At 40.0% G+C, this 14,725-nt stretch overlaps 2 protein-coding genes across 2 annotated transcripts; one reads left to right on the forward strand and one right to left on the reverse strand.

Moving 5' to 3' along the window:
• Positions 1–321: 321 nt before the first annotated feature.
• On the forward strand, positions 322–11,551 carry LOC139477240 (uncharacterized; the record flags this gene model as incomplete). Its single annotated transcript, XM_071259793.1, has 4 exons — positions 322–643; positions 9,423–9,619; positions 9,849–9,940; positions 11,458–11,551. Coding segments are annotated over exons 1-4 (705 nt in total), but the record flags the coding sequence as incomplete, so codon positions are not given.
• LOC139477222 (uncharacterized) lies at positions 3,077–7,902 on the reverse strand. Its single transcript, XM_071259779.1, has one exon. The coding sequence runs from the start codon at positions 7,442–7,444 to the stop codon at positions 3,077–3,079; it is 4,368 nt and encodes a 1,455-aa protein (XP_071115880.1). The 5' UTR covers positions 7,445–7,902.
• Positions 11,552–14,725: the final 3,174 nt, after the last annotated feature.

The following is a 14,725-nucleotide window of genomic DNA, read 5'->3' on the forward strand; positions in this document are numbered from 1 at the left end:
ACGCACATGGACTTCAGCGAGGATCTCAGAAATGATTCCGACATAACCGAAGCTTATTTTCAGATGAAACAGTATACTAGAGGTTGCTGTTTCTATATGCGAACCATGATCATTTAAAGGACAACCTCTCTGGGTGACATTCCTGCCCATTGTGAACATATTACTCTGCTGTGTCCTCTGTGTTCCGAGCCTGATAGTGGACAGCATGGGCGGCCGCGCAGTTTCTGCGGCCATGTGTGTGATGCCACAGTTAGTCTAGGTTACATATAGTTACTGGTACATTCTGGTAAGCTACATTTCTACATCATCACAACACGCAAAATGTTCCTTCCACTGATCTACGTCCTATGCTGTGTTGCCCAAGCTCTCAGTGTCTTAAGTCAATTGGTGTACAACAAGGACAGTTGCACCAATGTGACATTCCACAGAAGGTCTGAGATGGATGATCTGGTGTTTGCCGGGAGCCTGATAGAAGAGATCAACCAGGTGGACATGAGGGCTGAGTGTTTCTCTCAGTGTCAGTGGCAGAGGCTGTGTAACCTGGTCTTGTACAACCCACTCACCAGAACTTGTAGACTATACAGTGGCGTCTTTGCCTCGAACAATGAAGGTCTCTCCAGAATTGGATGGCAGTACTATGGTGGTGAGGCTTTTTATTTACAGTTTTACGTATTTCTTTGTTTTAGATAGCTTCTGGCGTTTTATTCTCTCGTATATGTTATTGTCAATATATTTCAGAGAGCACAAAGGCTTGAAATCATTTCGGTGGAGTGAGTGAATGTGTGAGTGAATAAGTGAGTATGCATTTATGTCGTTTTAGAAATAGTCCAGCAATATTATACTGGATGAGACCAGAAGCGGGTTTCACATATTTAGCCTTGTGTAGAATCGAGCCCGGGTCTTTGGTGTGATGAGCCACACAATCTTGGATATGAATGGATGTGCCCTCATCGGATGTTTGAATGGATGATGCCCTCATCGGATGTTTGAATGGATGTGCCGTCATCGGATGTTTGAATGGATGTGCCCTCATCGGATGTTTGAATGGGGGTTGCTTTAGCATTCAAGGCAAATATTAAGAAAGAACTCTGAAAATGGTTGAGTGTGAGGTGAACAAAACGCGTTGTACCGATGTCACATGTCACACCGGAACGTAGCTGATTTTCCATTCTTCCAGAAATGAATAGAGGTATGTTTTGATAAAACTAACACTTATCCACGAAAATGTACATGCTTGCGGCTGTCAAACACATCACTATCTACTTAATGGTTTATTTCAGGTTTGGGTTTAGTCAATTTCCATATGTAACGACATTGTGTTGTATGGCACCTCACTATGCATGGCATATAAATATTGGTATGTAGCGCGTCAATACATCAAATCATTCTGAGCCCTTGAAGGGAAACATGTGCGTCAAAGCAACAGGCCGCCGACCACGTTGGTTGAACTTGACCAGAGTCTGCAAAAGGAGTGGGACTGACTCTACATAATTAACATAGGAAGACTCATTGTCACGTATTGAATCAACCACAAACACAAATGAAGTTGTAATACAGATTTATTCCCTCCCTTAAAGTAATTTTAAATCCCAATAACAATATCTAAATTCAAACTAATACCAAATTAACTAACACAACTAACTAACCTAACTTCTACCAATAACAATACTACCACCTACTACTAATACTAATATCTTAATACTAACAGTACAAATGTCTACTACTAATAATACAACTATCTCCTACTAACAATACAACTATCACGATACACTATCCTAATACTAATAGTCTACTTCTAAAAATACTAACACTAATACAGATGTTCTAAGAATAACACAACTAATACACAGTAAAACTTTGTGTGTGTATATATATACAACAACAACACACAACCACAAAAAAAAAAAACCAACCAAAAGATACAAAGCCACTCCACTGTCACTGTCACAACAGTTCTATACAGAACTTTAGAATCTCTGATGTTATTGAGCAGTTCATACGAGAATTCTTCCTCGTAATAACGAATGGTGATCTTTCCACCCAGGCGATGTTGTCCCCACGGAGTTAGGGGTGCCTGTTTACATGGATGCCACGGCTGTGTTCATCCTACGATGTGCCACAGAGACGAAGATACTTCTCTCCTTACGTTGGGTCGGAGAACTTCTCTCCTTACGTGATGTTGGAGGTTGTTACTTCCTCCTACGTAATATCGGAGGTTCTTCCCTCCTACGCACTCTAAGGTTAACCGGCCAGTTCCGGGACACTACAATGTAATATACGCAATTACAGTCACTGAGGTATGTGTCACTACCTCACAATACATACAGCCATGCACCAATACTCCGATTTACATATTACTGAGTTGAACTGTTTACACTTTGATCATGTTGTGGTTATTTGTTACAGTGGCTTTACGCTATTACCATCAATATGTGTATATAATTACGTTTGGAAAAAATACATAACTCAAAATTCTATCCTCTAAAATACAATTCAACATGAAACAATAAATGTAAAAACTTACGCCAACCAGAGTAGAAGTCTCCCACAATATTAGTCCATGCCTTACATGACCATGCTGATTCTGGCTGACTGTACAAATTATTACCCTGCCCCGCTATTTAAACTGACCCCAAAGCCCAAGCTACCCCTGACCTCCCTATTGTTACACCAATTAACTCCCCAGCTATCAGCCGTACCCAGTCACGCTTCCCTGACCCTAACCTGTTCCCATAGTATTACCTGACAATATCTAAAAACAACTCGCTAAGCTTAATATACTAATGTAACCATACCGTAATACATCTATCTGAAGTACTAACATATAATTAAAATATACAAGATTATCTGTGATCTTGACATCACCTCCCCACTTAAGTTAATTGTACCTGAGCACAATTATATAACAAACAAGATCACATATAACTTTGTCCTAACGTCTTTTAAAGACATTATCTAATACAAAACCATATATATACACAATGACAACAATAATACACAAAAAGTAATGACTGTCATATCTTCACTATGATGCTGAAAAATGCATTATTTACATACTGCTATGCACACAGTGTGACTAGGGCGAACACCGGCTCAAGAGGTCAGCTCCCACATTCTCAATCCCCTTGATTGCACGGATCAGAAACCTGTAAGGTTGTAAAGTTAGAGCCCACCTCATCACTCGTCCATTGGTCAACTTGGCTTTGGTCATCCATACTAAGGGCTGATGGTCCGTTTCAAGAATGAACTCCCGCCCATACAGATATCTTTCTAACTTCTGTATTGCCCATACTATTGCCAAACACTCCTTTTCTATGGTAGAGTACGCCCTCTCACGTTCTGCCAACTTTCGACTCACGTACATTATTGGAAACCGCTCACCTTCCTGTTCTTGTAAAAGAACAGCTCCGATTCCGACGTCAGAAGCATCACTTCTTACTAGGAATGTTTTCTCCAAGTCTGGCAGTTTCAAGATTGGAAAACTTGACATGTGTGTTTTCAACGTCGTGAAAGCTAACTCTTGACTCTCTGTCCATACTACCTTGTTTGATTTGCCCTTCTTGGTAAGATCAGTCAGAGGCACTGCTATGGCTGCATAATTTGGGATGAATTTCCGGTAGTACCCAGTTAATCCTAGCAAAGCTCGGACCTGTTTCTTAGTTTGTGGTCGTTCAACATTTAGGATTTTCTCCACATTCTTACCCTCCGGCTGAATTAGGCCACTCCCAACCCTGTGTCCCAAAAACTCCAACTGTTTGTATCCTATTTTTACCTTTGATGGTCGAGCTGTAAGATGAAATTGCCTTAACCTTGTAAATATGTCTCTCAGACTTACCACGTGAGGTGACCATTCCTCTGTTCCTTCTATGATGTCGTCTATGTAGTTGTCAGTGTTAGGTATGCTATGTAATACTTGCCTCATGAGTCGGGAAAATACTGCTGGTGCGTTGACAACTCCAAATGGCATCACCTTCCATTGGTATAACCCATCAGGGGTTATAAAAGCCGTCAGTTCTTTGCTACTCTCTTCCATTGGGATCTGCCAATATGCCTTGCTCACATCAATTTTGGTTAGGTACTTACAGTGTCGAAGCCTTGCAAATACGGAATCGGCTAATGGAATTGGTTCTGCATCAAAGACCGTTACTTGATTCAACTTGCGAAAATCGGTACAAAATCTGTAAGTCTCATCAGCCTTCTTCACAAGTACAATTGGGGAAGCATATGGTGAGTGAGAGGGTTCTATCACCCCCATATCTAACATTGATTGTATCTCTTTGGCGACAACGTCCCTCATGTGATGTGGAAGCGGATATGGTTTGGATCTTATAGGCTCATTGCATGTCAACTTGATCTTATACTGCATACAGTCTACCTTCCCTGGTAAATCACTCAGCACATCCCTGAATTCACTTACGAGCTCTCTCACCTCAATTTGTTGTTCTTCTGTCAGGTCCTTGGAAATGTCTACATCCTGATATGTTTCTTTTGAAACTAGCGCAGGTGAAACTATGTCTAACATACTTACCTCTTCCGCTTTGACATCTACTAGCCCGGCGCTAGCATACATCAGGTGAGCTATGCTGACGTCACATACAGTTGTGTCCTTGATCTCCTCTCGGTCAATGTACTTTTTCAGTAGGTTTGCATGATAGGTTTTAGTCTTATTACCTACCTGTATCCTGTAATTGCCAATACCAAAGGCCTCCAAAATTACATATGGTCCTTTCCACTGGAGTAGGAGTTTGTTGGAATCAGTAGGTAACAGAAGTAACACTTTGTCACCTACTTTCATTTTCCGTGCTTGTGATTTTGCATCAAAGAACTTTTTGTACTTACCTGATTTCTTTTTTAGTTCTTGTTGTGCTATATGAATAGTGTCTTCCAGTCGGTTTTGCAAATCTAACACATACTCATAAGTAGTTCTTACCTCAGGATTTTGTATGTCTTTAGTCCAGATTTCTCTGAGAATCTGCACTGGCCCTCTAACTGTACGCCCGTACAGTAGTTCAAAGGGAGCAAATCCCAAACTCTCTTGAGGTACTTCTCGGTATGCAAATAACAAAGCAGCTACATACCTGTCCCAGTCATATGGCCGTTCTGCACACATTCGTTTCAACATTGTCTTCAGAGTACCGTTGAATTTTTCCACAAGGCCATTACACATTGGATGATATGGGGTAGTAGTTAGCTGATGCAAGGATAATAATCTACTTACCTCCTTCATTACACCTGAAGTGAACTGGGCTCCCATGTCCGTCAAGATCTCCTTGGGGATACCTACTCTACTGAATATTTCGAAAAGAGCTTCAGCAACATACTCAGTTTCAATCCTTGGCAAAGGTACTGCCTCTGGGTATCTGGTAGCATAGTCAACTACCGTCAAAAGATACCTATTACCTTTGTCAGTGACAGGATACAACGGGCCTATCAGGTCAACGGCTATTCTCTCAAATGGTACTTCGATTAATGGCATTTGTCCTAGTGGTATTCTTCTTACCTTGCCCTTGGGGGTTGTGCGTTGACAAATATCACAGGACAGCACATGTCTTCTAACATCACCCATTATTCCTGGCCAATAAAACTGAGACATAACCCGATCTAAAGTCTTTTTGATTCCAAGGTGCCCTCCCATCAATGCTTCATGGCTTACTTTCATCACTTGGGTACGCAGCCCGACTGGTACAACTGCCTGTACAACTTGCTTACCCTTGTCAAACTTGGTGAAGGTATGCTTCCTATAGAGCACTTTGTCCAAACTGGAATCCTGTTGTTGCTGGGTAATGAACTCACCTCGACTCAATGTCAGCCCCACAGGTTTCAGTGCCTTCAGTGGTTTCATGCCTTCTTGTCTTACTCTTCTTTGGCCTCTTGTTTCCACAGCACTTACCATCTGGATATCATCCTTATCCCACGTCTGATCTGGATCGCTTGGTTCTCTCACTCCTGGAATATTGCCTAATATCAGGTCACAGAGTGGTGTGTCCATACATGCAGCTCTTACCTTTCCAGTATAAAAGGGTGTGTCCACGGTAATCCATGCTACGGGAAGTATTAGCACCCTACTATCAGCCAACTTACAAGATTGTGTTTCTGAGGACAAACATTCATCCTCTACCTTTGACCTCCTCACTATTACGCCAGTACAGCCACTGTCTCTCAGGACATCCACTGGCTTGCCATTTACCTTTCCCTTGTGAATAGGCATGTTGTGGTCTGTAGTAAACATGCTTCCTGAGGCTACATCTGGTTCACTCACCCTCTCTGAAGTTGTGGCATCACCATCTACAACTTCAGGTATTCTTGCCTCAACATCTATACAATCTGGAAGGACTGCAGACACGTTACTGGTGTATTCACTTACTTGGATACTTGCCACGTTATATTTGGGTTTCTTACACTGTGCTGCCAAATGTCCAATTTGACTACAGTTGTAACATGTCCTTTCTTTAATAGGAATAAATGGTTTGGGTTTTGTACCACCTGGCGCCTTGTTCTCTCCTGGTTTACCTCGGACCTCTGTTTTGTCATGTTGACCAAAACTACCTTGCTTACCATATCTAACAGGACCTGTACCTCTGGCTTCTATAAATTGTTCTGCTAGTCTGGCCATTTCCATAGCATCTTTTGGTTTTCTCTCTTTCAAGAATATACTAAGATCCCTTCCAGTTACATTTAAAATCTGTTCACGCAACAATAAATCTTTCACACCTTCAAAAGTCTTTTGAGTACCACTAAGCTCAATCCATCTGTTGAAATAGTTCTCAATTCTAACTACAAACTGTGTGAATATCTCACCTGTATCAGTTTTAGCAGTTCTAAATTTCTGATGAAATCCATCCTCTGTCATTTCATAGCGTTTTAGCAATGCAGTCTTAACAGCAGTATAATCTTCTGCGTCATCTACACTTAATCTGGAGTATACTTCCAAAGCCTTACCTTTTAGTAGCGTACAAAGATATGCTGCCCAATGACAAGGCTTCCAACCTTGTGCTACAGCTACCCGTTCAAACCGTTGAAGATATGCATCAATGTTGTCATTGCGGTCTTCAAACGGAGGCATCTTAGGCATCTTAGGTGCAGCACCTGATTGTTTCTCTCCTACCTGTCCTTCATAATTTCCAGCATAACTCTTTTCTAACTTGGCTAATTCTATTCTTTCCTCTGATTGCACTCTTAATTTTTCTTTCTCCCATTCTAACTTTTCTCTCTCTTTTCTCTCCTCCAATTCTAATTTTTCTTTCTCCCATTCTAACTTTTCTCTCTCCTTTCTCTCCTCCAATTCTAATTTCTTGATTTCCCGCTCCCTTGCTCTTTCCTCTCTTTCTAACTTTTCCTTCTCTTTCTCTCTCTCTAACTCAGTTTGTTCTTTTACAAACGTCCTCAAATCATTTTGCTCATACCCTAAACTCTGACCCAATTTGATAATCTTTTCAAGATCCATATCTAGCTGTATGGTGATAGTATGAAGTACAAGTACAGTTAAACCCAGCAGGCTTAGTCTTGGACAACTGTGAATAATGAATGCTACCAATAGGAACTTAGACTATACAAAAGTACATTCATGCATAGAATGGAACCCAAAAATATAAAATTCCAACCAATAGCCTAATCTGACCAATAAATGAAATACACCCTACCAACCTTGATTCTAACTCGAACACTCAAGGATGTAGAAGTGGTGCCGGAGGTCCTATCACACCTCTGGCCAAACAAATACTACAAGGATAAACCATCAAGGAAGTAACTCCTAATCTCTCATAGAATGATGGTCTGAGTTAATTCAATAGTGACAATAATTAAATATCCCACCGCTGCCACCAAAATGTCACGTATTGAATCAACCACAAACACAAATGAAGTTGTAATACAGATTTATTCCCTCCCTTAAAGTAATTTTAAATCCCAATAACAATATCTAAATTCAAACTAATACCAAATTAACTAACACAACTAACTAACCTAGCTTCTCCTACCAATAACAATACTACCACCTAATACTAATACTAATATCTTAATACTAACAGTACAAATGTCTACTACTAATAATACAACTATCTCCTACTAACAATACAACTATCACGATACACTATCCTAATACTAATAGTCTACTTCTAAAAATACTAACACTAATACAGATGTTCTAAGAATAACACAACTAATACACAGTAAAACTTTGTGTGTGTATATATATACAACAACAACACACAACCACAAAAAAACAACAACAACCAAAAGATACAAAGCCACTCCACTGTCACTGTCACAACAGTTCTATACAGAACTTTAGAATCTCTGATGTTATTGAGCAGTTCATACGAGAATTCTTCCTCGTAATAACGAATGGTGATCTTTCCACCCAGGCGATGTTGTCCCCACGGAGTTAGGGGTGCCTGTTTACATGGATGCCACGGCTGTGTTCATCCTACGATGTGCCACGGAGACGAAGATACTTCTCTCCTTACGTTGGGTCGGAGAACTTCTCTCCTTACGTGATGTTGGAGGTTGTTACTTCCTCCTACGTAATATCGGAGGTTCTTCCCTCCTACGCACTCTAAGGTTAACCGGCCAGTTCCGGGACACTACAATGTAATATACGCAATTACAGTCACTGAGGTATGTGTCACTACCTCACAATACATACAGCCATGCACCAATACTCCGATTTACATATTACTGAGTTGAACTGTTTACACTTTGATCATGTTGTGGTTATTTGTTACAGTGGCTTTACGCTATTACCATCAATATGTGTATATAATTACGTTTGGAAAAAATACATAACTCAAAATTCTATCCTCTAAAATACAATTCAACATGAAACAATAAATGTAAAAACTTACGCCAACCAGAGTAGAAGTCTCCCACAATATTAGTCCATGCCTTACATGACCATGCTGATTCTGGCTGACTGTACAAATTATTACCCTGCCCCGCTATTTAAACTGACCCCAAAGCCCAAGCTACCCCTGACCTCCCTATTGTTACACCAATTAACTCCCCAGCTATCAGCCGTACCCAGTCACGCTTCCCTGACCCTAACCTGTTCCCATAGTATTACCTGACAATATCTAAAAACAACTCGCTAAGCTTAATATACTAATGTAACCATACCGTAATACATCTATCTGAAGTACTAACATATAATTAAAATATACAAGATTATCTGTGATCTTGACACTCATACGCAGACAAACTCTGGCAGTTTTTCGCACAACTGATCCAAAGACGTGGACTTTGAAATTGTCAATCTTACCCGTACCATCCCTTCTTGATCGCTGGCGAACATAACATCTATTGCCATACTTCACTACTGGTTTTAGTGCGTTCCCAGTTCTATTCTATTACAAGAAACAAATATATCTTACAATTTTGAAAAGCGGGCCCAACACGTTCAAATATCACCACATACAATGTTCCAGTGTCGTGTGATGGGTACAGACTGGCCAACGCCCGTCCAGGTGTAGACATCATCAACACTGCCGTGGAAGACGTTTGCCAGGATACCTTCAACGTCGTCACTGCAAATGAAACCTCATCCTGTCTGCGAGATGCATCTTGGGAAAGTGTGAGAATCAAATGCACGTCATGTTATCATGGGCAAGTCATGCTGTCTTTGGTACGTGTGGAAAAGATCATGTTCATAGCTGATCTTGTAAAACAGATCCATTCAGTGTGCATGTTGTCTAATTTACAGACAGAGATGTCAGTTTATGGAAAGATCTCAATTATTACCTACCTTGACACTGTTTATATTCTAATCAACATAAATGTGTACAATTGTTTACTATGTCTGTCACTAGCAGAAAACGTAAATTGAATATATGCATTATTAACATTTTATTCAGCTACCGACATTGGACCACACAGAGCACTTGCCCTTTGACCTTGGTGATGGGATGACCTTCAGAATGACTGCTTCAGGCGACAACTCTGAATAGTAAGTGCATGATGGGTCACAGTCAGCCTCTCAGTATTTTAGTTATATAGATCGACAAGTCATGAATATATAAAATAAATCTATTGATTATCAGCATATTAAGTCACTGATTGAGCCGTACAATGTGTTTTATCACCAAGTCGATACATGTTAACAAGTCATCGGTGAATCATTTTTAACATCTACTATATGAAACGCTATTATCAAATGTTAGTTCAAATGTGGCAATTGTGTTTACAGCTGCAGTCACTTACTTACCTCTGTGTGGGGGACAGATAACAATCCATCCCAAAAAATGAGCAATCTCTTACAGCTAAAACTTGACTGTGTGGACTTTGCAGTCACAAGGGATTATCCTTGTCAAAGCATATATCTGAAAGATCTCTTTTCCGTGTCAGAGGGCATCCAATTATCAGCTATTTGAAAGAAATTGGTCTTTATAATAAATTTTAATTATGTACATGTATGTGAAGTATTAAATGCATGGTTTTTTTTTTAAATTGGTGTGATTCTATTATAAACTGACATTATTGAAGGCTCTGTCCAGGAGGTTAACGTAACGTAAAAATATTGTTCCCCTCTGTGACAGTAATCCTATCATAATCGATGTAACTATCATCAACCAGTGTTTTTAAGCCAACTCACTGATGAGTATGTCCAAATATTGGCACAACCACCAGTATCTAAAGTGATGACGTAAATCCTGCTGGGGTATCATGCAGGAAGCAGAGGTACTGTAAGTCCCCATGATCCCACTGAGGTGGCCTTGCTTTGGTTACTGGTGGCCTATAGCCCATGTTTTAAAACTGTATACATGATATTGTTATGCTCAAATATGTTTCATAAATTGTTTCTAAATATAGCATGCTCAAATATGTTTCATGAATTGATTGAAATATTACTTTTCATAAATGACTCAATTGTTAACATGTTAATCTTGATCTAGTCGCTATATGGCTGAAATAATGTCGATGCAACGTTAAATTTTAACTCACTCACTCACAGCTAAAAACGTCAGTATTCAGCTATACTTCAGGGTGTTTTTTTTGGTAATGGTTTTGCCAGCTGTCGTATGTCCAGGAGTAAATTATCAGATTAATACTGAACATAAATACAAATCGGGATTGTCTTCAGGTATCTTGCAATTTGAAAATAGCACCATGTCACCATGAAAAACTATATTGGTTGCCATGGACAGCGAAGAAAAACAGAAGAAGAAAAATCAGCTGGGTTGAAATTCAAGATGAAGACAAAGTCATTCGTATTATGTATTACTGTTGAGGAGATACTAGTATTTCAAACCAACTGCTACAGAAGTAACACTTAAGTCCTGTTATTTAATACAGTGTGTTTGAGAAATAAATCCATTCAATTCTGTATTATCAACTATGTATTTCGAACCCTTATTCTAAACTATTCTAATCTACAGTGGGACTACATGAAATTTCCAAACATAGAAGATGTATTTCCTTGTTAGATCATGAACAGACCTTATACATCCATGTTGTGTTTCACAGTAACGAAGTGCAGTTTGAGATGACAAACTCAGATCTCCCTTTGCTCCTGTCTCTGAGGTGGACATGGGGCGACACATCGAGGCTTGTCTTCAACACGCGTCATGGTATGTCATTCGGGCAGGAGGACGTCCTTGACAACATCACTGTCCACAACATCAACAACTACATGATTGAGATCCACATCATGGAGACTTCGTTCAAGGTAAAGTTCCCATGAGACACACACCAAGAAATAAATAACAACTTGAATTAAACACAACTCCGTGTTTGTGCACCAGTAACAGCAGGAATATCTCAGTTGCACACTAATCACAGCAGGAATATCTCAGTTGTACACTAATCACAGCGGGATTATCTCAGTTGTACACTAATCACAGCGGGATTATCTCAGCTGTACACTTATCACAACAGCATTACCTCAGCTGTCCACTAATCACAGCAGCATTACCTCAGCTGTCCACTAATCACAGTAGGATTATCTTAGTTGCACACTAATCACAGCAGCATTACCTCAGCTGTCCACTAATCACAGCGGGATTATCTCAGCTGTACACTAATCACAGCAGGAATATCTCAGTTGTACACTAATCACAGCAGCATTACCTCAGCTGTCCACTAATCACAGCAGGATTATCTCAGTTGCACACTAAACACAGCAGGAATATCTCAGTTGTACACTAATCACAGCAGCATTACCTCAGCTGTTCACTAATCACAGCATGAATATCTTAGTTGCACACTAAACACAGCAGGAATATCTCAGTTGTCCACTAATCACAGCAGTATCATCTTAACTGTATACTTATCACAGCAGGATTATCTCAGCTGTACACTAAACACAGCAGGATGTTCTCAGTTGTACACAAACCACAGCAGGATTATGTCAGTCGTACACTAATCACAGCAGGAGTATCTCAGTGGCCACACACTTCTCAATGCACACTAATTTTAGCCACATACGAACCAAACATGCTGATATAAGTTTTACACTATTCAAGAAACTCTAGCCTCATTTCCTTCTCGTTTTACCCTTTTCAGTGTGTCTGAATTTTCGGTCTTACCCTTATCAGTGTGTCTGAATTTTCGGTCTTACCCTTATCAGTGTGTCTGAATTATCGGTCTTACCCTGATCAATGTGTCTGAATTATCGGTCTTACCCTGATCAATGGGTCTGAATTATCGGTCTTACCCTTATCAGTGTGTCTGAATTCTCAGTATTACCATTACCCAGTCGCCTCCTGTCTACTTCCAGACTTTCGGTGATGGTACACTATGGATGGAGAATCAGATGCGTCTCCCAGTCACTGGAGTGCGTCGCGTGACACTGCGGGGATTCACCGCCATCCACAGTCTCCAAGTCTGTTAGAGTTGTTTGGAAGGACGCCTGTCATCCTGTGTTCTACTTACACCCTCAGTGACATCTGGTTCCCTGACTGCACCCACATAATTATCCTGTATGGCAATGCTGTCGTACCGCCATGTTTGTGTTCCATTGTTCTTGTTTACATGGAGTTAAAACAAGAGGACTTTCATATGTCCGCCTGGCTTCATACACACTTAGCGTGGAACTATAAAACTTAACTTATGAAACTTGCTGTTACTAACATGGTTAGTGTTTTTACTTAATCTTAGACGTTGGGGCGGTGGGGTAGTGATTACAACGTTCTCTCGTCACGCTGAAGACCTTTGTGAAGACCATTCTCACTCACTCACTCACTCACTCACTCACTCACTCACTCACTCACTCACTCACTCACACACTCACTCACTCACTCACTCACTCACTCACTCACCTATTCACTCACCTATTCACTTACACATACAGTTTGACAAGGGGCATGGGTCCGCCAGACAAATATGCGTTACTTGATGTACAGATTTGTTCCCCAGGATCCTAACATCGTTGATTCGAATCAAGTGTTCTGATATTTGCACAGTGTGTACATATAATTTTAACATTACTTTAGGCATTTAGTTGGCTGATGAAGACCCTGATCTTTATGGGCCTACTCTCGCCACCTTATTTCTTCATATATTTCAATCACAAGAACACAGTTGTTGCTCAGCCTGGAAATGCAGTTAGACAAAGTATTCAAACTGAAGTAATTTTGACTTGCAGTTTTATTATTAAATGTCAAGGTACTTTAACAGAAATAAATATATCTTATTTCAATATGCATGAACAGCTGATTGATTATTTCTCGGAATAAACGTGCACAAGTGTACATGGTTCAGGATTCAACTGGACGAAATACGACGAGTAAACGAGTCGTAGATATCCACTGGTATATCCGACAAACTGTCGGAGAAGCATTTCCGACAGCAGAGGTGTGTACAGGCACGTTTTCTAACTGGAAACGACATTTTGAATTGTTAAATAAGCGTTCTTCTCAGTTTTGATAGGGCATTACTGCATTGTTCTGAGTCAAACAATTTCTGACATATTCGTTTCGAATTCTAGTTGGAATCTCAGTTCATCTTCAGATTTAGGAACACTGGATTTTAGTTAAACCTTTCAATACCATATTTGTTTACTAATACATAATAGCATGTGCAAGGTTTAAGTCGTCTATTGACCTTATTCGGGATATGGCAGTTGCAATATTTGACATTTTGGTGTCAGGTTTACTCTGATGTCACTTCCTGGGAACCTCATTTTGTGTATCGCGTCGATAATTGGTTTGGTACATCCGCCGAACATGAAGCACCAAGGAGAGGGTCTATAATATGAGGTTAGTTTACATTTCTAGTACTAGTCCCCTGTATCCTGACGAACTATTCCGTGTTTTATTAAAAGTGCTAATTCACTTAATTTAGAGAATTTAGAAAAGTAAATAAATTATTTCTATATTCATGGGGAATCTTTGACGAAAGCAAAGGAATTGCTAGGATAAATATATGTGGACACTTTGTAGTGGTAGGAAGTATTTATGGGAAATAGTTTAGTAAATAAAAATGCTAAAATGTAAATTGGCGACAATGACAAAAGCGACCTTATGTCTTGTATCATTTTGACTGGTTAGTCAGCGTGTATGTGTGACCAGCGATTCAGGCTTCGACCAGCAATGTGTATCATAATTGTGGACACATCACTTATGAACCCATTCACACGCCAACACCACATGAATTCAGAAAAGTGATCCAAATCTGGAAAGTACCACAAGGACTGGGCGAATGTTCCTGCAACTGAACAAGACAAACTTTTAATTATATTTCCTTTGAACACTGAAGTCGTTTTCTTGAATGCATTTACATTATTGGAAATTGT

Source organism: Haliotis cracherodii, unplaced genomic scaffold, assembly GCF_022045235.1.
Source record: "Haliotis cracherodii isolate W230 unplaced genomic scaffold, xgHalCrac1.p SCAF_32, whole genome shotgun sequence".
Lineage (NCBI taxonomy): Eukaryota > Metazoa > Mollusca > Gastropoda > Lepetellida > Haliotidae > Haliotis > Haliotis cracherodii.